This window comes from Haliaeetus albicilla, chromosome 15 (assembly GCF_947461875.1).
Source record: "Haliaeetus albicilla chromosome 15, bHalAlb1.1, whole genome shotgun sequence".
Taxonomy (NCBI): domain Eukaryota; kingdom Metazoa; phylum Chordata; class Aves; order Accipitriformes; family Accipitridae; genus Haliaeetus; species Haliaeetus albicilla.
In genome coordinates this window covers 4,888,670-4,912,106 of record NC_091497.1, presented here as the reverse complement: position 1 = coordinate 4,912,106, position 23,437 = coordinate 4,888,670, and the positions used below count along the sequence as shown (strand labels likewise).

The 23,437-nt window shown below is 37.0% G+C and overlaps 1 protein-coding gene across 4 annotated transcripts in view; it reads left to right on the top strand.

The window, feature by feature from the left end:
• TPP2 (tripeptidyl peptidase 2) overlaps positions 1–23,437 on the top strand; it is a 58,636-nt gene that overhangs the window by 31,811 nt on the left and 3,388 nt on the right. For 2 of the 4 annotated variants that reach the window (XM_069802368.1, XM_069802367.1), the window contains exons 22-29: positions 1,249–1,493; positions 1,698–1,776; positions 3,694–3,732; positions 11,167–11,318; positions 11,414–11,510; positions 12,415–12,545; positions 13,841–14,048; positions 22,891–23,010. In XM_069802368.1, the coding sequence (XP_069658469.1) occupies positions 1,249–1,493; positions 1,698–1,776; positions 3,694–3,732; positions 11,167–11,318; positions 11,414–11,510; positions 12,415–12,545; positions 13,841–14,048; positions 22,891–23,010 (1,071 nt within the window). The remainder of the gene's footprint in view (positions 1–1,248; positions 1,494–1,697; positions 1,777–3,693; positions 3,733–11,166; positions 11,319–11,413; positions 11,511–12,414; positions 12,546–13,840; positions 14,049–22,890; positions 23,011–23,437) is intronic. The other 2 variants (XM_069802370.1, XM_069802369.1) reach the window with 1 other exon arrangement.

Genomic DNA, 23,437 nt, shown 5'->3' with positions numbered 1-23,437 from the left:
CCCTCTGTGGGTATCTCTTTCTGCTGGAACAGACTGTGTGTCTGGATTGGGGGGGGTGAATAAAAAAAAAAAGGAAAAAAGCATAAGGGAAACATTTTCCATAGTTTTGGGGTTTTCAACTATTTTTTACTAATCTAAAATCACAGTTGAACTTCAGTGTAATGTTTATTTTGATAGATTGATCATTCTGGAAGTGTACAGAAGATCAACTTTAAAGCACGTCTTTTGAATCTTAGAAATGAATTTCAGAAATTGCATTATTTAAACTTCTATTCCTTAACCTGCATTTTTAAGGTGCTATAAAATCTAAAAATCACCAAAGTAGTCTGTTACTTACAAGTGGTAGACCACCGTGCTGTAAATCTCTGGTGTTGTGCATCATAGAACAATTCTAAAGCAATTCAAAATTATTTAATCTAGGAAGAAATACCAACAGGAAGCATGACTCCCTAACCCAGAAGAGGGAGATTCTGGGAGCAGGGTAGTTCTGAATTATTGTCCCTTTGTACTTAGGGCTGCCTTTTGTACTATAGCAGCACCAGAAATGAAACTTAGCATGCTACTGTTCAAAACATCCACATGGTGCCCTTTTAGGTTGATAGAAATGAAAGAATGTCTTCAAAACTAAGAATTTGAGAGTCTGCTTTTTTTGTTTTGGTTTTTTTTGGGGGTGTGTTTTGTTTGTGGGGGTAAGGGGTTTAATAAATGGAGATGTTATCTGCATATTCCTAACTGAACGTATAAAAAGCTCAGGGCAAACAGTCTGTCAGCTCTTTAAACCGCAGCCTTAAATCTCACAGGAATACTGGGTCCTTCAGTGTGAAAGCTGGTACAATCTTGGAGACCATAGAAGATAATCTTGTGATTAAACCACAGAGCACCCAGAGTTACATAGTAAACTGAAAGTGTATCAAGGCAGATCTGCTAGATGTTTTGAACTGAAAGGTTAGCAAGAATTCTGATTATTATTTGAGCAGTTAATACAGTGCTACAATAAGAACAAATGATGTCAGCCTATATTGTGGTCTGAAAACTTTTTTTTTTTTTGGTCAATCCAAAATGTGTTTTGGCTGCTATCAAGTGTTGCAAGCACTCTGTTTTCAGGAGATTCCAAAACTAAGCAATATAGCATATTTTAAATGGCTAGAGCTATATGGATCAAGAAGGACATGACAGTGTTATTTCTGGGTTTCTTTGTGAATGCCGAAGTATTTAATCTCGACATTTATGAGAACTTCTTTCTTTCAGTATTCTGTGAAACTGGAAAAAGGAGATTACACTATTCGGTTACAAATTCGTCACGAACAGAACAGTGAGCTGGATCGCATCAAAGACCTTCCATTTATTGTTTCTCACAGGTTGTCTAGTACCTTGAGCTTAGATATTTATGAAAACCATAGCCTTGCTCTCTTAGGGAAGAAGAAATCCAACAGTTTGACATTACCACCAAAACACAGTCAGCCATTCTTTGTTACATCTCTGCCTGATGACAAGTAAGTTATTGAAGTCCTGTTTTTCTCATCTACATCTAACCAGCTGCCTCTGCATCTAACTAAAATGATACTTTGATAGTGTCTACCTGTTTAGGCTTGGTAATTCCTCTTGTGTTGCTCTTTCGCTGTTTGGGTTCTGTATTGTAGTCCCCATGGAACATTAATGAACCTTGTTTTAACACTGAACTTCCTTTCTTTGAATAGAATACCTAAAGGAGCAGGACCAGGATGTTATCTTGCAGGAGCTCTTACATTGTCTAAAACAGAACTTGGAAAGAAAGCTGTGAGTATTTGAAATGGATGATGGCTTCTTTTCCTGAAACTTTTGAAGCGAGTAAATGGCATGCCAGGAAGTGCTGTATTTCATGATTTTAGTACTTTAAAGAGCACTAGGTTGAGTAACATAACACGTTTTAGAAGCAGTTGTTTCATTATAAAGTCAGAGTAACTTCTAAGTAGTTCTATTTTTATTTTCATCTTATAATTTCAAATTTAATCACATTTTCTAAATTTTTAATTCAAATTTTTTCACTCTGAACCCTTGTATTTCTAGAAGCAACTGCTTTTTTGTTGGTGTGGAGCCTTTAAAAGTGATTTTGTGTAATTGCCTAGCTTAGTATAATTTTTGAATGAAAAAATATGTGCATTTGTATTGTTTTGTGCATGTGGGTTCTGTAATAAACAGCTATACTCTTCCTTGCATGCATACAATTTTCAGCAAAAATATGTGCTTTCTTAACACCTACATTTTACTGTTACAACGTAATAGGAATTTGCTGACTCAAATGCATAAGCAGATATTCTTACGTGCTGCACACTGATGTTGTCAACCACTAATACGACTGTATGCTCCAACAGAATGATGTAAGGTCTCTGTATGTGATGCTACAAAAAAGCTGTAGGGGTTTTTTTTGCTTATAGTGCAGCATCCTGTAAAAGCTGGTTTCTAACTTGTATGAATCTGTAGTGAAACAGTGATTATAGTAACCAGATCACTCTTGTGTGTATCTGGTGCTAAGGTATTTAGAAGATTCACTTAGCTATTTTTAAATAGATGGCAAAGCTGAGAATAAATTTGAATCAGTCCTGGTGATTGTTAGTATTTAGAGGTAGTTCATCTATGTCCGTATATCACTGGATGTGGCTGAACAACATGTATAAAACTAGAATATGTTTTCATAGAACGTAAGTTTCTGTGAGTAGGTGGGCACATACCTTTAGATCTTGTTGAATAGAAAAGTTTAGTTCATTCAGTCTGATTTGGTTGTAGGTAGTACTTTGGGGGCAGATTGCATATAACTGTAGGTTAGATAATGACTGTTGGGAGAATTTATCAATGAGGAAAAACCCAGTCACTAAGAACTCTAAAATACTTAGCTTTATATTTCTTTGTGATTCCTGCAAGGTTGCAAGTATACTTTTATGAAATCCACGGTAAATCCTTTACAGTAGTGTAGTATAGTTTTCCTAACTTGCATTCTGCACTTCTTTGAACTATTGGTTTTAATTCTTGTCTTATCTTACTTTAAAACCAGACTAAGTGGTTATACACAGTGATTTCTGGGATGGGAAGTAGGAGGTAGGTAGGTATTGCCTGTCAAATTTCATGTGATGAAGAATACTTAAGAGCTTACACAGAGAAAAATTCTAGCTGAGGCGTGTCTCATGTCATAGTCTAAGGCATTACTGTTATGGTCATATTTCACTGGAAAAAGCATGGTATCAAATAGCATCAGATACTTTCTGCTGCCTTTAGTGAACGTTGATATGTACCAGGAGACAAAAAAGGAGGACTAGGTAGCAAAGTTGTCTCTAGGTCAGCAAGTAGATTGAATGTGAGGGAAAATGTTATCTAATTTCTGTATATTTATTGTGAAATAGAACAATGCCACTAAACAGTCAAAATCTAAAATCTACACTTTTGAGGTTGAATTTCTGTAATTTATTAATTTAAGCTAAGTGGTTAACAACACTTGCTTGTCTTACAGGAATAATGGACTGTATACACAATAATGCATTGTTTTATTAATTTTTAAAACCTGAAAGAGCATGCTTTAAGAGCATGTTTGATCATAGATGTGACTCTCTAGAAGTTTAAAAATCTGTAGGTTGAAAGTATAACCATAATTGTACAGAGAAGGTGTCTCCATCCTGTGTGGTGTGTGCATGTTTTCTTACAGTATGTTATTCTAACTCCCAGGGGCAGTCTGCAGCAAAGCGACAAGGAAAATTTAAAAAGGTACTGAATGTTAGTTTTTGAAAAAGATATACTTAAGTCTTTTTGCATATGACTTAAAGAATTTGTCTACCAGTATTGGTTTTTAATTTGTCTCCCTCATCTACCTTCTTAGTCCGGAGTTATTTACTTCAGCATCTTAAGTATGTCTACTGGTAGAATTGACAAAACACTACTGTAATACAAAGCTGAGAGGCACGTGAGCATCTGGATACTTCTGCAATAAGTGCTGTAAAAATGCATGTGGTGATTAGTGGTCTGTAATTTTTGTTTTTATGAAATACTTGGGAATCTTCAGTGTCTGTGGTCAAGATTTTCTGTGGCAAGTGTTTCTGCCTATTCTATTCTGTCTGCACATTGAGACCTGAATATGAACCGAACACTTTGATGTAGAATTGAATATCTAGCTTTATACCAAGCCTACTGAATTGAGAGCTGGCTTCATTACAGTTTTAAAAAACGTATTGCAGCAAGAAGTTTTTTCTTAGGAGGGACAGACTTGATTGAAAAGTCTCTCAATTCATGATTCTACTCAAGTTTAATATAACCCATTATAGGCTAAAGCTTAAACAGTGGTGTAGCAGGTAGTAGAATTTACAGAAAGAATTTTGGAGCATGTATAAGATATTTCGCGTAGGGAGTGAATGACTTTTAACATAGCAGTGTTTAATAATGTGCTTTCTCATATTTTTACATTAGTTAATACAATATTCTGCCAGCAGTCAGAGACTGAAACAGTCTTTATAAAAAACCCCAAAACTATTTTAATAGGCTACCTTTATAAGGCTACTGGCTTTTTTTTCTTGTTTTGTTCTTAAGCTGTAAGGCTATTTACATTCTTTTGTTTTCAAGGTACTGTGTTCTGGAGTGACATGCAAATTAGTCAGGATTCTTGTTAGAAATAAGGCATGAGAATTATGAATAGCACATTTTATTGCTGTAATCTGTTATTTTGTTAAGTGAGCTGGTAACTGAGCCTGCTAACTTAGTCTGGTCTTGGTGTAATAACTATGTGGGAATGTGATTAGGCTTTACAGGAAGGATTTTAATGCGCGTTGCTGCAATTTTATTTTCATACTGCATCTGAAAATTATGCACATCACTTTTAGAAAGGATTTAAAATCCCACGTGAATGTGCGGCTTCCTGATGAATAGGGTATAAAATATTCACTAAGTGAATCTCTAACAAGGGAGTTAACTCTAATTGTCATTTAATTTGCATAACAATCTATTAAACAGATCCAAGAGGTTGCTTGTTCTGTTTTTTTATTTTGTTTTTAGAACGGAGATTTGTGTTCAGATCTGAGCAGTATACCCACCTAAGCCAAAATAAAAACTGTTGTTCTTGATACTTCCACCTACTGTTCATCAGAGGCATTAGTGTACTAGCAGCAAATAAAACAGTCTTTCAGAGCATTGATCCATAAGACCTCCATTAATTAATATATTTTTCTAAGAATGCAACTCTGAGGGCTTCCTAGTTTACAAGTTTTGAATATTTACCCTGTCCTGTCATAAGTTTAACATGCAGTTAAGATGTTTTCCAGCATGGAAAACATGTTCATATATTTCTTTTGTGATGCAGTCAGTCAAAAAGGTATGTGTAGATTCTTCATATTTTTCGCAGACAAGTCTAGGCCCTCTTGTAGGATGAGGAGTGTTAATTTACAAGTCCCACTTTTATTATGTGTGTGGTTTTTTGTTCTGATACTGGTGACTAGTCTCTGGACAGCTTTTTGTTGTTGTTTGAGGAGGGAGGGAACTTGTTAGCTTACACCTATGTGCATAACACTACCAGAAATCCAGGGTGGGCATTTCTAGTTGTATGAAAGTACTTTTGTTGTCACAGAATGGCTGAGGCTGGAAGGGACCTCTGGAGGTCATCTGGTCCAACCCCTCTGCTGGAGCAGGGTCTCCTAGAGCTAGTTTCCCAGGACTATGCCCAGATGACTTCTGAATATCTCCAAGGGTGGAGACTACACAACCTCTCTGGGCAACCTGTGCCCAGTGTTCAGTCACCCCCACCGTGAAAAAGTGTTTCCTGATGTCCAGAGGGAACCTCCTGTGTTTCTATGTTTGGCCATTGCCTCTCGTCCTGTCACTGGGCACCACTGAAAAGAGTCTGGACTTCTCTTTATGCCCTCCCTTACAGGTATTTACACAGATTGATGAGATCAACCCCTAAATGCCCCCCACCCTTTCACCCCCCAAATGCCTTCTCCGGACTGAACAGTCCCAGCTTTCTCAGCCTTTCCTCATAGGAGAGATGTTCCAGTCCATCATCTTTGTGGACCTTCACTGGACACAGTACTCCAGGTGTGGCCTCACCAGTGCAGATGAGAGAAGAATCATCTCTCTCAACCTGCTGGTAGTGTGTCTAATGCAGCCCAGGATACCACTGGCCCCCTTTGCTGCAAGGGCACATTGCTGGCTTATGTTCAAGCTGGTGTCCACGAGGACCCCCAGGTCCTTTCCTGCCAAGCTGCTGTGCTTGGAGTTGTTGTTCTCCAGGTGCAAGACTTTGCAGTTCTCCTTGCTGAACTTCATGAGGTTCCTGTCTGCCTGTTCCTCCAGCCTGTCGAGGTCCCTCTGGATGGCAGCATGACCCTCTGGCATATCAGCCACTCCTCCCAGTTTGGTGTCATCTGCAGACTTGCTGAGGGTGGACTCTGCCCCATCACCCAGATCATTCATGAGGATGTTGAACAGGATTCGATCCAGTATTGACCTCTGGGGTACACCAGTAGTTACTGGCCTCCAACTGTGTGCCACTGATCACCACTCTCTGGGCCTGGCCATTCAGCAGGTTTCAATCCACCTGACTGCTCATCCAGCCCATACTTTGACAGCTTTTCTATTTTCCATGAAAGCAGTTTAAGGTTATGTCAGGAAATAACAGCCTAATTTTCCAAAGAAGATAGTTAATTCTTTTATAACCGGACAAAAATGTCAATGGGTTCTTTCCACAGAATAAGTAGGTGTCTTTGTTTTACTAGATGCATACAGCAGAATTACATGCCTGCTCAAAGAGCTATTCTAGGGAACTTAATTTTATCTTAAAAAAAAAAACAAAAAACAAACAAAACCCCAAACAACCTTGGGCATGGGTTTTACTTAATGTCTTCCTGTCTTCAGGAAGAAAAAAATAAATCCTTTCTCTCCGATTACTGAACCTGTGATATGTATGAAGTCCAGAATTCAGTGATGTTTTTCCTTTGAACTGATCCCCACTGAAGTAGGGAGTGCCGTACTGTCATGGCTTGGGAAGCTGATGTACCCTTTGAAGTGCCCTTGTGTCGTGGTTTAACCCCAGCCAGCAGCTAAGCACCACGCAGCCGCTCACTCACTCCCCCCCCATCCAGTGGGATGGGGGAGAAAATCGGAAAGAAGTAAAACTCCTGGGTTGAGATAAGAACGGTTTAATAGAACAGAAAAGAAGAAACTAATAATGATAATGATAACACTAATAAAATGACAACAGTAGTAATAAAAGGATTGGAATGTACAAATGATGCGCAGGGCAATTGCTCACCACCCGCCGACCGACACCCAGCCAGTCCCCGAGCGGCGATTCCCTGTCCCCCACTTCCCAGTTCCTAAACTAGATGGGACGTCCCATGGTATGGAATACACTGTTGGCCAGTTTGGGTCAGGTGCCCTGGCTGGGCATGAGAAGCTGAAAAATCCTTGACTCTAGTCTAAACACTACTGAGCAACAACTGAAAACATCAGTGTTATCAACATTCTTCGCATACTGAACTCAAAACATAGCGCTGTACCAGCTACTAGGGAGACAGTTAACTACATCCCAGCTGAAACCAGGACACCTTGGTCTCTAATGGGGAGGCATGTGCTAAACAACTGTGAAAAACAAATTGGTTCTAGGTACCTTTTTTCTTTCACAACCTAACTTTTGTAATGCAGGTACAATCTGATTATTTTTTTCCCATTGTCTCCAAGTTTTGTCCTCAACTTAGTTAGAATGAAAACAGATTATTGACTTTTTCTAGTCTGTTAGAATAAATTTTTTGTTGTTTTACATAATGCAGCTTTTGAACAGCAACATGTAACAAAGGATAGAAAATTTCTACATCTTTCTCCCTACTCTGCCATCCTTTCCTCCAATTTGAAGCAAGAAATGCATTATGCAGATATTGATGAGTACCAGTGGAAGACTAATAAATACCATTGTGAAGTCAAATGTAAAAGGATTACTTTGAGCATTAAGACACTATCCCTGTTTAATCAGGAGGCCTTCAAATATAGGATGAAGTACATGTCTGATTTAATTTTGTGTAAGCCTGGCTGGTGACCTCAAGAAACTTCATTCATTTTCAATTAAATAAGAGTATTGCTGTAAGAATGAGCAGCACTGCACAAATTGTATGCATCTGAAAGTAGATACAAATTCCATATGCACATTCAACTCTGTGTGTATGCAGATGTGTATTCGATTTATTAAGTGGAAAATGAGACCTGCGATGTGTTCCTTCAAGGAGCTTTTTCCTGTGGTTAGTTATGCTGTGAACACTTTAAAGTACAAATAACAGTAGTTCGTATGTCTTTTCCACATAAAGTACCAGAAGTTGAATCACTGGACAGAAATCTAAATTTAAGTCTGTAAACAAAATTAAGTTAACTGCTAATTAAGCTCTTAAAAGGAGGTGACTGTTTTGAGGGCATTGTGCTTGTTTATGTATGCAGTTTGTAGTTCTAGTAAACTCACTGAGGCTTATCAAACTGTGCACAGAGTACGCTGACCAAAGTCCGTGTCCTATACACTTCCAAAGTTTTTATTACTGCTTTATTTTTTTAGAGGATAAACAAAGGGCAACTTTCTCATTAATTTGAAAGTTTCCTTAAAGTCATTTTTTCAACAGATAACATGCTCGCTCGCTGCCTTTCTCTGTCTATAGCTGTATATCTTTTTATAGGCATATATTGAATCAAATCTAGTACGCTACTCTAGCAATTCTGTTGCTGTGTAACAAGAGTGAAATATGAATAAGAAAACAGGTTAAAGCACTGAATTGCGAAGAGTTGCCTTTCTTCACCTTAATCTCTAATGATGAATGTTTCTATAGTGGCAATGACAGTGTCATTCTGGGATCTTCTAGTATCTAGGGGGTTGCCAAGTTTTCCGCATGATGCTAGTGTTTACAGACAGAATAGAGACGAGAAAGAAGCCTTCAGTTCATCTTATGGTCTTGTGATAGTTTAGTTAAATGTGAGATAAGCACCTAAACCTTATTTATCCCATGAAATAAGTTTGATGTCTGTAGAGAAGAGAGTGCCTCTCTGTAAGCTCTTTTGAAAAAGGGAGGGTGCCTAGGTCTGAAACTCATTGTTTTCCTTTCAGTGGTCATAGCTTGTAATGCTTACAGAAACTCATGAGACCAAAAGCGCCTAGCTGAGAGAATGGGGAGATGATGTTTTAACTGTTGATGGTTTAGCTACATAGAATTAGTCTCTTAAACGAAAGTGTTCATCCACAGAAGTGGGATCTTGTTAATCTAATTACTCTTGGTTTGAAGCTTAAACCAGAGTAGTAGAGCCTTCTCATATAGACAAGGCTTGAGAATGCGGAGGCCATTTAGGTACATGACTCCAAACATATGTTGCCACTTAAGATCAAAGAGGACTTTCAAGAAGGAAATCCTGAAATATTAGAAGAATATTTCTAGGAAGGCAGGTTTATTTCTTAGGAAAGTATTAGTCTCAATAGAGGATGTCTTTTAAAAAACACTGTAAACTACTGATTCAGATTTTTGTACTGAACTAACTTCTTAGGAATCTTAAAATGTTTGGTTTGCTTTAACGAACACGTTGTTGCTGTCTACCATTCTAATTATCTTAGCCAGCCCCATACCATGTTCCTGACTTCTGTATCATCCTCCACTACATGTGCTTGGCTCCATGACCCGTTTTGTCATGCTCTGACCTGGGTCTTGCTGAAGTCTTATTTAGGTGTAGTGCCTGGTCATGTGCTTCATATTTGAAATGCATGTGTGCAGGATAGTTCCTGTGACAGCTACGCTTTAATGTAGACTGAAAAAATTTTTCTAAGGGAATATTGATGTCACTTTCTCTTACCAGTATTGTCTTCAGTAACCCATAGCAAGCTGCTGGTCTGCTTGAACTATCAGTTCAAATTAAATTGTTCTGAGTCAATGTTCTTGAGTAGTGTCAGAAGTGTAGTGTTGAAGTCTGTTATTACGAGGTTACGCATAGCAGTTTCTAACAGTCACCTTTTTACTCACTGTTTAAGTAACCTGAAATAACTCCGTCTTGTGCAGAAGTTTTCATTTCATTACGCAACACTGACCTGGTTTATCGGAAACATGTTCCCACAAATGTATTTTGGAATAATTGGTATGAATAATTAAACTGCCACAGCAGTTGAGCATGCAACACAATATTTTGCACAATATTGCAACAGAGTAATGGTATCTTAACCATTAACTTAAGTGGTCCTCTCTGTGAAATATGCTACATATAAAATAACAGGACAGGTGCCCTCACTGCTTGGGCAGAGGCTTTTTGAAAAATTGCAACATTAAAACCAAAACCAACAAAACAACCTCCCCCAGCAATTGTAATGTTTTAGAAGCAGTGACTGAAATCTAATGCTGGCTTATTTGCAAATTTATATGTAAATCATCTTAGGAAATGGACTTCAGAGCATGGTCCGAGATCAGTTAGGATTTTCTTTTTAAATTGCGGTAGCTGACTTTCTCATGGTAATTGTTGACTAGTGTAGCATGAACTCAAATTATAGTGATATTTCTATGCTAGCATATAGGGTTTAAAAAAAAAAATCTTGCTGTTGTGTCTACTTAATTTGAGCACAGATACAGGTGAAACTGGGAAGTCTGTAGGAGCAAACTGGAAAACAGTTGACTGTGGATGCATCAGCTAATTCAGTAAGCACATGGAAGAAATACTGTCTCAGGAGGAATAAACAAGTGTATCATATGGCATGATTCATGTTTATGCTACTGTGGTATTATTTTTTAGAAATCAGCCATCTTTATTCATTTGTTTATTGCCAGGTTTGTAGGATAGGATCTCTAACTGATTTTTTTCCTTTGCCTTTTAACCAAGTTATTTGCTTTTTTATAAACAAACAAAAAACCCCCACCCTTTTGATTCCCTAATATTATGTAAAATTATACAAATACAAAAATGTCAAACTTGCTAAATTTTAGGCTTTCTTGTCTTACACCGTGTGCTGTTTTAATATTTACATCCTTGCATTGCTTAAAATAAAAAGTTAAAGCAGTTCCTGAATTCTTAATGACTAATACTTTTGCTCTCAGAATCCTTACTCTGTATGCGTAGCTCAGGGTAGTTGCTTGCTATGATTTAGCTTTTATATAGCATCAGAAAAAAGTGTACTGTATCCCTCTCAGTATGTCTCTCTTTTCCCACCTCCAGGATGTCCTTACTGTTCACTATCATCTGATACCATCACCATCAAAAAGTAAAAATGGCAGCAAAGAGAAAGAAAGAGAACAAGAAAAAGAAAAAGATGTAAAAGAAGAATTTGCTGAAGCTTTAAGAGATCTAAAAATACAATGGATGACCAAGTATGTCTGCTGTCATGACTACACAAGCTTGAAGCAGCTGTACAAAAAAAATAACCAGGATCTGTACTTTCATGCTATGTCCTCCTCTCTTCTAGGCTGGATACCACTGACATGTATAATGAATTGAAAGAAGCGTTTCCTAATCATCTTCCATTGTATGTTGCAAGACTTCATCAGCTGGATTCTGAAAAGGTTATTTATCTCTTTTTAAACTTGGTTTGTCTCAATACATCCATGTAGCCTAAATAACTGAATCTTTCTTCATACATGTTTGGTCTTCAAGTGACTGCAGCAGCTGTACTCAGTACTATAAAGCAGAAATTCCTAATTAGATTGACAGCTGCCTCTGTAACTCACTGTCATTTACTTAATCTCACAGCAGAATGAAAGAAAGTATGCCTACCTATAGTATGTTTGCTTATCATTTACTCCGTGTTAAGTTAAACATGTTGGAAGTTGGAAGCCTAAATTGAGTTTAGGCTACAACGATATTATTCTAAATGGTGGTTACTGAAACAAACACACATCCCATTCTGCTCTTCTACTGGATTGGTAATTTCTTCTAGCAGAATTGCTCAGTTCAGACAACTGAGGATGGTAACCCCTTGAAATGACACAGCTAAATCCACCATCTGTCATTGTCCTCAAAAAATGAGAGCCGTGAATAGAAAAGTTTACATATGTCTGCTTTTTTTGTTTATCTTGAACATAAACAGCTTTGTGTATATGTCAGTAGCTTGAATTTTTTTCTGTTTATTTGATTCTAATTTTATATTTATTTCTGAAATGAGTAACTGCTACCATTATTTAAGAAGATTAATTTGTACTGAAAGGTGGTTTTCTTTCTGTAAAGTCTGCATCTTACATATACCCACCTCATTTTACAGTTTGTTTTCAGTGAAATGGACTACATATGCGGGAAATCTTGATAATGCAAACTTCTTACCATTTTTTTAAAACAAAAAATTGGAGAAAGTGGAGAAAAGGACATGTTGAAATATTTCTGCATACCTTTGCAATTATCCTAGTGTTAGCAGAATCAGCAATTGAGTAGTGTGATTTCATAGTGCTAAACACCTTTTTATTCTTCTTTTAGGAACGAATGAAAAGACTTGATGAAATTGTTGAAGCTGCAAATACTGTAATCTCTCATATTGATCAGACAGCATTAGCAGTATATTTTGCCATGAAGACTGATCCCAGGCCTGATGCAACTACTATAAAAAAGTACCTACCCAGTAAATAATTTTCTTGCATCCTATTTCTGTAATCTATGTACTTTGTCTCTGCTTATAGGAAATGGAATGACTACATAACCTTTTTGAATAACTTGTGTTATTTTTTGGGGCACAGGTAATTTCAAACTTGACTGCAAAATTATTTTATTCTCTTGCTATATCTCCAGAATGCAGGAACACTGAAACCTGCAAATTTTTTCTTAGAAATATTAAATAAAATAAACAAGGGTGCTTTCAGGACTTAAATGTGTCAGAAAAAATGGGGTACTAAGTTTTTGTATCAAGCTTAATATCAGATCAGAGTGACCATTAGAATATTGATATAGAGATGTTTTGAATGCTACCTGCCTTTTCATAATACTTTGCAACCTTTTGGATCTGTATTTGAAGACAAAATTGACAGTGGTCTAAGTAGTAACTGCTTGCAAAAGATTTAATTTGTGAAAAGCATGATGACCATACTTGTGCTTCAGAGTATTTTTGAGACCCGTTGTATTTCTTTAGTTTTAGACTGTTCCTCTGAATTACCAGTATATATCCTTAGGAATACAATATTTTGAAGGTGACACCCTAGTCTAGAGAATAACTAGTGGATTTCACAGTGTGTGGCATGGTGCTATTTTAGTCACAAATAGAGCAGCTGATTTGAAGATCAGGCCCTTAAAATGGAAGATGCGTATTTGTTGATTGTTTTAGATAAAATACTAGATTTCAGTTATAAAACTAGTCTGTCTGTTCTAGCTATCCTGAATATTTATGTATAGTTCTAGAATTGCTGGTATAAAAGCTATGATGTAATAAACTTCATTCTAAATGTTTCTTGGTAAGTTTACCCATTAGGTCATGTGGTTGAATCTAACATCTGAAATTGAGACCAGATTCAGTGGTGCTTTAAATGGGTGCAATTCCTTTGAAGTCAGCAGAATTGTATCTGCTTATGTTAGTGGTGGATTTGACTCTCTGTTTATAATGCCAGGAACTATAAAGCCATCTTTCTAGATGCTGGCTTACTCAGTTTTAGAATCCTGAGTTGCCCTTACCTTAAGATATCAAAGGCATTTCAGACTTAGAAGAATGATTGAGGTTGTTCTCTACAAAATTTTTACAATTAGTTTAATTTATAGTAAATAGCTATGCTTTAAAAATTATTTTTGTGCTTATTTTCATTTCGTGTGTACTAACTGCTGTAAACTTTTTAGCTTAAACTTAATACAGCACTGATTCTGTTCTTAATGAGGTATCTGCAAAAAGTCCTTAATATTTTTCATTCTGTTTTTTTTCTAGTGAAATGGAAAAACAGAAGAATACTTTAGTGGATGCACTTTGTCGAAAAGGAAGTGCGCTGGCTGACCAACTTCTTCATCTGCAGGCCCAAGAAGGGGCTGCTTCCAGCGATGCAGAAGGCAAAGATGAGGATCACGAGAGCTGCTCAGAAGCGTTGACGGAGACATTCTGGGAAACAACAAAATGGACTGATCTTTTTGACAGCAAGGTAAGACAGCAGAGCAGATTTTTTGTCTTTTGCATGTTGGGTTTTTTGATGGTTTCTCCTGGAATTATGCCCTGCCTTTGTGTGCACAGCCTCATGCATTCCTTCCTTCTACTTTTTCATGCCGTCCCCGTATGTTGTGCTTCCTTAATGACCTCTTTCCACAGAGGTTTTGCCAAGCCTGTCAAATTCATGGTAAGCCCATCTCTGTGCATGTGAACATAGAGGTTAAGGGAAGGGTGTAGGACAGTACCAGATTTCCATGAAAAAGCTACTTACTTTATTTGAATTGCTTTTTTCTGTACCTTTCAGGGAATATTTTTGATTAACCTCTACGCTGTTCTAGCTGTACACACACAGAAGTGTGCAGCATCCCTACTCTGTTCAGTCCTGCATTCTGTAACCTCTTCACACTATGGACAAGAGAAGTTTTGTGTTTTGCTGTCAGTAATGTCTGTAGAGGTAAAGGAAGAAACCCTTGAAAATAATTACACTTACATATTTATTAACACAGATTTCCCTGTCATTTCAAGGTTCCTAATCCTGAGATTTAAGTTTTTGTCTGCTTCATTCAAGACAGCTATTCCAGAAGTGTTAAAAAAAAAAAAAAAAAAAATCTATTGTAGGTGATTAGTTACATATCTTTTAATTCAAAGTTTATGACTTTGTATGTTTAACTGTTGAGTTATTGAGTATTAGTTAGTTTCTGTACTTAACTCTTGCATATGGCTGCATTTTAGTGGAAGATGAAGTGACCAATGTATTTGTTTATAATTCAGTTAAATTGCCAAAGCACTTCAGATAGTTACAAAAGCAAAGCTTTGAAATTAAAAAAAATTGCTTAATTTCCTCAACAGTAAATAATCTTCCTGGTAAGAACTTGTGTTTTAGCTGGAGGCCTGAACAAGAAGATTGATGGTTGTTACCCTCACTTTTTTTAATGTATATATTCTTGTACACCTACATCTTTTCAGCATTCCTTTTCTAATCTTTAACTGGTTATAATATCCTGTGGTAGCAGATTTTGTGCTTTAATCCTATTGTCTGGCACATGATATTCTTGCTGTCTATTTGTAAATACAGTACTGCATTTCAGTGTAGTGATCCCTCTGTCTTGATTTTTAAAGCTGATGAGAATAACTTCAGCATAAAAACTGCCAATACAGATGTCTTCTTGGGAGTTTATCGCTCTTTGCTACGCGTTATTTTCCCCAAGAAAGATATTGATTCCTGGCACCCTTGAGCTGTGTGCTTTGGGCCTGGAATGAGTAACTGATTTGAATTGCACAGACTGGGGGTTGAACCTGTCTCTTTGACTGCCTTAACCATGGATTTGTCTAAGTGCATATTGAGGTTTTGCTCTGAAAATTGATACTTCTGTATGGTTAAATTGGTATTGAAAAGCCAACAAAACTTTTTAGATTTTTGTAGCATTTCATATGGAAATAACTTCCATCCTGTTTACGCAGTATGTTTGTCTGCTTTTCCCTCTTGGTTTTACTAGTCAAATTGAAATCTAAACTGATTAACTGTTGTGATCCCTACGCAGCCACTTGCTCACTCCTCTGTAGTGGGATGTGGAAGAGAACTAGAAACATAAAAGTGAGAAAACTCATGGGTTGAGATGAAGACTGTTTAATAGGTAAAGCAAAAGCTGCATGTGCAAGCAAAGCAAACGCAGGAATTCATTCCCCACTCCCCATGGGCAGGCAGGAGTTCAGCCATCTCCAGGACAACAGGGCTCCATCACGCCTAACAGGGACGTGGGAAGACAAACACCATTGCTCTGAACGTCCCCCTTTCCTTCTTCCCCCAGCTTTATATGCTGAGTATGACATCCTATGGTGTGGGATGTCCCTTGGGTCAGTTGGGGTCAGCTGTCCCAGCTGTGTCCCCCCAACTCCTTGTGCCCCCCCAGCCTGCTTGCTGGTGGGGTGGGGGGAGAAGCAGAAAAGCCCTTGGCTCTGGGTAAGCACTGCTCAGCAGTAATGAAAACATCCCTGGGTTATCAACACTGTTATCAGCACAAATCCAAAACACAGCCCCATACCAGCTACTGTGGAGAAAATTAACTACATCCCAGCCAAAAGCAGTACATTGAGGATACTTTTAGCCCAGAAACATTCTGGAGTGCTGTGGGTATTTTAAGTGGGTGGCTTCTGAAAATGGAGAAAATGAGCCTGTTGTACTACATCCTAATGACCCCTGGGGTACATCTTTGTCCTGTGCTTTTCTGCAGCCTTTCTGTCCTGTACCCATACATAGACAGCCTCACTTACTCAGCCCTGCCTGGCCTGCATACAGTTTATCTTCTACGTTCTCTTGCTGCTGGACAAATTGCCCTATATCAGTACAGTTATGATTACTAGTATAAGTAGTATTACGAGGGCCACAGAGATAATTAAGGGACTGGAGCATCTGTCATAAGAGGATAGGCTGAGACTGTTTACCCTGGTGAAGAGAAAGTTCAAGGAGATTTTGTCTGTGTATAGATATGTGATGGGGGGAGTAAAGAAGATGGAGCCAGGCTCTTCCCAGTGGTTCCCAGTGACAGGACAAGAGGCAGTGGGCAGAAACTAAAACACAGGAACATCTACTTAAGAAAAAGTTGAGGTTTGTTTTTTCTATGGGTGTGTGGGGTGGGGTTGTTTGGGGTTTTTTTTATTATGAGGGTGATCAAATGCTACAATGGGTTGCCTGGAGAGGTGGTGAAGTCTCAGTCCTTTCCTTGGAAGTAGTCAAAACTTAATTGGACATGATCCAGGGCAACCTGCTATAGATGGCCCTGCTTTGAGCAGGGGTGTTAGACTAGACGATCTCCAGAGCTGTCTTCAACCATTTTGTGATTCAGTGACTGCTTGGCAAGTAATTTATGTAGCTCTCTAGTTTCTTTGGTGGTTTTCTTCATGCTTTCTGTGATCTAGGAGCACGTATGTTGGTCAGTAATGATGTAGTGTTAGTTTTGCCAGCTATCAATTTAATGTATCTAAAGATCACACGATGGATGTATCCTCTCATCTCTCCCATGGTAATTCTAATTCCAGCAGTACCTGTAGATAATAAAGTAAAAAAAAAAAAAGTTTGAAGGGAAAGAAATTCATGCTGCTATTTAAAGCTTTCATATGACTATTGGAACTGAGACTTTTAATTGTTCACTTTTATACTTCGAGGTTTTCTTTTTCCGGAAACTCTTTGTAAAGGATGAGGAGTGAGAATTGTGTGACTTGATCCTTGATGGGATTGAGAATTTTGCTTTGAAAGGAGATGGTAGAGCACTCTAATAATTTTTCCCTGATAAGGGATTTGGAGAAAAGGGCTAGGGTGAAGGGAGTTATTACCAAATGAGAAAAAACTGTTTTGTTTTTCCTTTATTGCTTACTGGAAGATTCATGCTTGCTGCTTTTCATATTCTTTCATTTCCTTTACTAACAGGTGTCATGTCCATCTAGTAGTTTTCTTAGGAACTGGCTGTATTTAGCAATTACAACTGTTTCAGCTGTTAGCACTACAGTTTCCAGCCAATGATGGAATGTTCTTTGGTCATTCAAAATCATAAACATATGATGAGGATCCAACTATGCTTTATTTAGATTTTTTTATAAGTGTCACTATTAATGACTAAGACTATGTAATTATGATATGGCCTGACACAAAAAAGCATAAGAAAAAATTTACAGTTATATTCCTGCTGTCTTTGTTGTAAACAGTAAGAATAGCTGTATACGTGTGTCATGGGCTGTAACTTTTCTCTAAAAATTAACTTAATACTTTACAGTTCTTTCATTCAACCCACCTCTGCCAAACTGCATCTTATATTGAAGCTGTCTGATTAGTATTCATTATTTATAATGGCTGACAAGTTTAGTAAGTGGGATTGCGCTTAAAGTTCGCTCAGCCTCCTGTGTGAATAAAAATAAGTGTCTTCTGCCCCCGAGACTGGCCAATAGAATGTTTAAATATCTGCAGTGGCCTTTGGTCTTCTTCCTTTGCAGCTTCCTCTGCTTGGAAGAAACAGTTGTATAAATCTCTACCTTGGTGTTGCATGCAATGTGCTGTTGTACTTCTGGAATATTTTGCTATATTAAAAACAAGTTGAATAGCTTAGTGCAAATAATTTTATTTTACAGACTGTTAGAGGAGAATTTGGGGGTTTGACCATTTAAGGGGAACTGTACTGTTCATGTAGCTTACTTCCTTTGAGGTGGGGAGTTTAGGAACAATGTTGAGGACTTAATTTTGTAAAGTAGTGTTTAAGGCTTCAAAATGGATTCTGTCTAAGAAACAAGTATTTTTGCTAGGGTAAGGGCAAAAGTATTGATTATGTTCTTCAGGCCAGCTGACTTGTGCTTGGCAAAATTCATCTTGGTAGAAGACAAGGAATTATGGCTGTAATGGCCTTTGTGATGCTACTCTGGACTGATACTTGCCTTTTAGGGAATAGAAGAGGTTTGGGAGGAGGAAGGGTAGAGTGAAGTAGTGATGTAGGATCAGGGATAGACCTTGTGTGAACGTCCTTCAAATAAGAGTCCTCAAGAGGCAGCCAGCTTATTCTAAAGCACTATTTGGAAACGAAGATGTGGAGCCCTTCCTGTACATGGACATGGCTTTGTGGCATTGGCACTCGAGAGATGGAACAACTAAGTGAGAAAGGATGGAAATAAGGCACTTGAATACTGCACTGATCATTCAAGTATATATATATGGCTTTAGATAGAAATATTGCTCCAAGTGTTGTTACTTCTAAGCTTCCTATAAGTCAAAGTTCATCTAGGTCAGTAATTCAAAGGCTAAGTAAATTTTTGAAAACAGACACACCAGGTTTTCTTCTGTGTTGCTTTTAAAGATGGATCTGGAACGTTATCACTTCTCTGTGCGTTTCTGCTCACCCTCTAGTAAACCAAGTACTGTCACTTGTTTCACCTCTCCTCTGCAGGTGTAGCACCTGTGTTGCCACAGGGCATTCATTAGTTCCTTTGAATTGCCTGTTTTCCACTGAAGTATCTTGCTTGTCCCTATATTGCAGCAAGTATGTAGGGAAGCTGGTGCTGACTTTTGATAGTAAGTGAATTTGTTCACACTTTCAGCTCTTCTAGTTAGATCACTTGTCTCTGAAGGTTTATTTTAAATGAAACATGAAAGAAAATATTTGTCCCCTTGTGTACACAAAAGCATTTCAAATAAACTCCAGTTGAGACAGCTCTATGCAGCAACTGGTTTTTTGATTATGCCAACACATTTGTGATAGTGCTTTAGGATTTTTACTAATGAAATATAAGTTGTGCAGTTTTTCTTTTACCTAGAACATAGCTTTAAAATTTGTAGTCCAAAATCCCAGTTTTAAACAAAACTGCTACAGAAGAGTAGTAGGTTGTTGCCTGTTTGTTACTGGTAATGACTCATCTGTAGAACTGAATGCCCCTCAATCTTTAAATTACCTGTTGGGGAAAAGCAAAAAGTTGTGTTTAAAAATAAGTTTAATAAAAGTGCCAGACCTTTCCATCTTGTCTTTTAAACATCTTTAGTCTGGGTTGTTTTTCAGATTGTCTGCACTGTCAGATGCTGCTGTCTCTTCCAGCTGATCGTATTCAATCACTGCCAAAAACTTGTTGGTGGATACTTGATTTCCTTAACTCCCCTCCCTCTCTTGAAAATACGACGAGTCAATTTTTTTTGTATGAGTATTGCTTTTATTTGTAATAGACCAGTTGAGGGAGCAGAGAGGAGTCACCAAACGTAGCTGAGAAACCTTAATTTATTACCGTAGATTTATATGAACCTAAAAAACTCTTTTGCTGGTAATTATAAACATTATAACTTCAGTGTTCTTACAAGTAGTTGGAGTCTGTTATCTCTAGATTATATTGCTTAACCTAGTATTTTAATTATTTGTAAATATAGATACATTTAAATCAAATGTTTAAATAATGAAAGAACTGATATACAAGTCTGTTTTCGTTTTCATAGGTAACAGTATAAGGATACTAGAAAAGTTTTATTAGGTAGTTTAGTGTTGCTGGATTAAAAAAGTGTTTTTTAAAGGTTGTTTTCAGGCTTTTAAATACTTTAGCCCTGCAGATGTCTTGGGAGAGATCATTTCAGCATTTTACTGTCCTAAGTATGCATCTTTATGTAGCCAATGGCAAGTTAGGCAGCTAATTAGCAGATGGATATCCAACCACTTCCATGGGTCTGGCTTTTAGCCCACTTTGTGTTACAGGATATTAGCTTGGGGAATAAAGTATCTAGCAGTGATTTCCCCCTCCAGTATACTAGAAGAATGCATTGCCTTTTCTTATTACCCTTTGTTTATTGCTCTTTAGCCAATTTCTGGGCCATTATCACTTGTTCTGTAAAAGCTAGCCTTAATTATATTTATTGAAATTATGAAGTATTATCACATACTTAGAATTCATTCCTATTATGTCATCTAGCAACTGCTTTTAGATACTACATATTGGTTTATTTGCTGTTGTTACACATTCAGATAGCAGCTGTTTGTTACATTTTAATAGCACTCCAGTTTACATTTTGTTTACACATATCAAGGAATCATAATCTTCATTTCTGTGATCTTGTAAAGCTTGCAATATTTTAATTATAAGGCTTAATTTGACCAAATATATGTACAAGTTAAAGTATTATTTCTTATCGAACATTTTTTGTTTGTAAACCTATTCTGATTTTAAAGCATCTCATGCATTATTCTTAACTTTTGAAGTGCTAATGAACTTCTACTAGTTTTACTTAATTTGTATACAGTTGATTGGGTTTTTTTTCCAAGCACTAAGACAGAGATGATTGTCTTTTATCAAGAGCTCTTGGAGCATTGTTTTCAGCCTTTTGGTCCAGCAGAGAACTTTTTTCTCATTTAGAAATACCCAAACTTTTATTTGGCCAGAGCAAGGGTGTTTCGTAAAATGCTTTGTTTTCTTGCCACAAAAACTCTAGGAAGCCCTGTTACGAAAGAAATGCTGTCAAGTGGTTTTCCTCCTGCCTTTATCACTGATGTTCAATAACCATTCAAAACTTACAGGGTCAGGTAAGAGCTTTCTTAATAGAGCAGTGACATTATTTCTGGTTAGCCTCCGATATGTTATATTTGCTGAGAGCTCCAATGCATTTTTCATTTGATTTTTTTTTTTGTTTGGTTTGGTTTGGTTTTGTTTTGTGGTTCTATCATCTTTTACAGAAGGGATTTTTTTTTTTTTAGTTTAATCAATTAAATCTGCTAATGGATCCACGGAGCAGTTATTCAGAAGTGTTTGCTAATGTTGTCTTGCTTTAGGAAAATATCCAAAATAATTGGATTGAGAATGCAGCATGCAAAGTATTTTTCCAATACCAATATTTGGAAAATCTGTATGTGAATGGTGCTGTATGCTCATTGTTGCGTATATGTGTGTGTTTTAAGCTACAACAGCTTAAGTGAATACTTCAACACAACAGAGAATAAGTACTTGAAGACAGAAGAATAATGAGCAACTCTGAGTGCTTGGCATATACTTTAGAGCTTCAAAATTAAACCTTTACTTGCTTGATAATTAAGCTTGTTATTTCTTTTTAGCTCAATCTTTTAAGTATTGATCCTGCAAAGATTTGTGCATGTGATTAACATTCAGTGGAAGTTTTCAGGTAGCTAAAATTAGGAAGGTTCTTCAGTCCTTGCAGGATTTTGATCTTGGATTCCTTAATGTTTATGTTCTTAAGAAATACTTAATTTTTTTTTTTCTGTAATGCAAAGTATTTCTGAACATCCTTGAAGGGGTTTTGTTAGCTTTTCTTAATGGCATATTTTAAGTAGACATTGGGAAAATGTAACTTTGTTGGAGGAGTCAGAGGAAAGGAAAGGAAAAATATTGTAATGAGTGAGGGGAAATGAACAGCAAACTCCAATACAAGATTTCATAAACTTTGCCAACAACTGAAATACCACCATATTCACCCAACTTTGCTGCTACGTCACTCTTCAGTAAAAAATTAAAAACAAAACAAAACTGTTTACTGTAAGTGTTCCAAAGGGAATATATGAAACAGTGTCTCGATTGCAGTAATTCTTAGTGCTGTAACTAGTGAAATGGTATGAACTATCTTGCAACACTCTGAATGCTGTCAGTGTTTGGGTGTTAAGAACCTGATTTATTTTATATTAGCTCTTAAGTAGAAACATTCATTTGCGCATGTTAGTTATAGTATTGACAAGTATTGTAGGCTGACTCTTTAGAATTAGCATTACCAAGAGGAAGCTTTTTTTATAATCTCTTCTTAATAAATTACCGATAGTGAGGAGCTGACCCAAAACTTGAAGCTTGTCTTCATGCTTACCTGTCTTCATTGCTTGTTTATAATTATGTGCATTTGTCTGTGTGTGTATATGTATCATTCACTATGTACGTTCATACTTGTTTCTGCAATAAGTTTGTGACTTCCTAGGAATCAAAACTCTCAACTGGGTCTTTGTTTCTGTGGGTCAAAGATGTACCTGCCTGGTTCTTGATTTGGTTTTTTTATTTTTTTTTTTAATACCATACAGTTGCCTCTAGAGAATGAAAATCCAAAGAAGCTAGAAATGTGATGAATAAAAAAATAGAATAGTGACATCTGTGTTGCATAAGATGTTCTGAAGTCAAATATGTTCATGAATTCAGAAATAGTCTCTAGGAAGTTCATGTTTATAACTACTACTGTGAATCATCTGTTTTACCGCAAAGAAAAATGCAAGCTATCTTGTGTAAATGTTTTACTTCGTTTAAATCACTTCTGCTGCCTGAACAGAATCTGTTACTTGTTAAGCCTGGTAAGATTAAAATATTAAAATATCTAATTTGTTGTTGTTTTCACATTGTAGGTTTTGACTTTTGCCTATAAGCACGCATTGGTAAATAAAATGTATGGGAGAGGTCTCAAGTTTGCCACAAAACTTGCAGAAGAGAAGCCAACAAAGGACAACTTAAAAAACTGCATTCAGGTAAGGTGTGTTTGGTAAAGTAACGGGCTATGTTCATGCTGAGTAAGCTTATAAAAGTAAGATCTAAGTCGTCTTGAATTTTTGATACCTTTTACATTGTAGAACTCACTAAACATTTTAACTTTATCCAGGCTTTTGTGACTTGGCCTCCATTTTTAGTAGTGATTTCTTCTTTCTTTTTCTAGAATAGCTAGTTTGTGAGTAACTGTCACTTTTAGCAGATTTACTTTCTGGAACTTACTTCAGGGCATAAAGAAAGTAGAGACAACTTAGCCAGAGATCTTCTGCATATTTAAAATCCCTTTATGTTGCTGTTTAACCACTGTTACGTTTACTGTTATTAATCACAGTTATTGCTAGTAGAATATAGGTGGAGAATTAATGGGAATTACTGTAACTCCTAGGACAAAATTTTTGTGCATTGAGT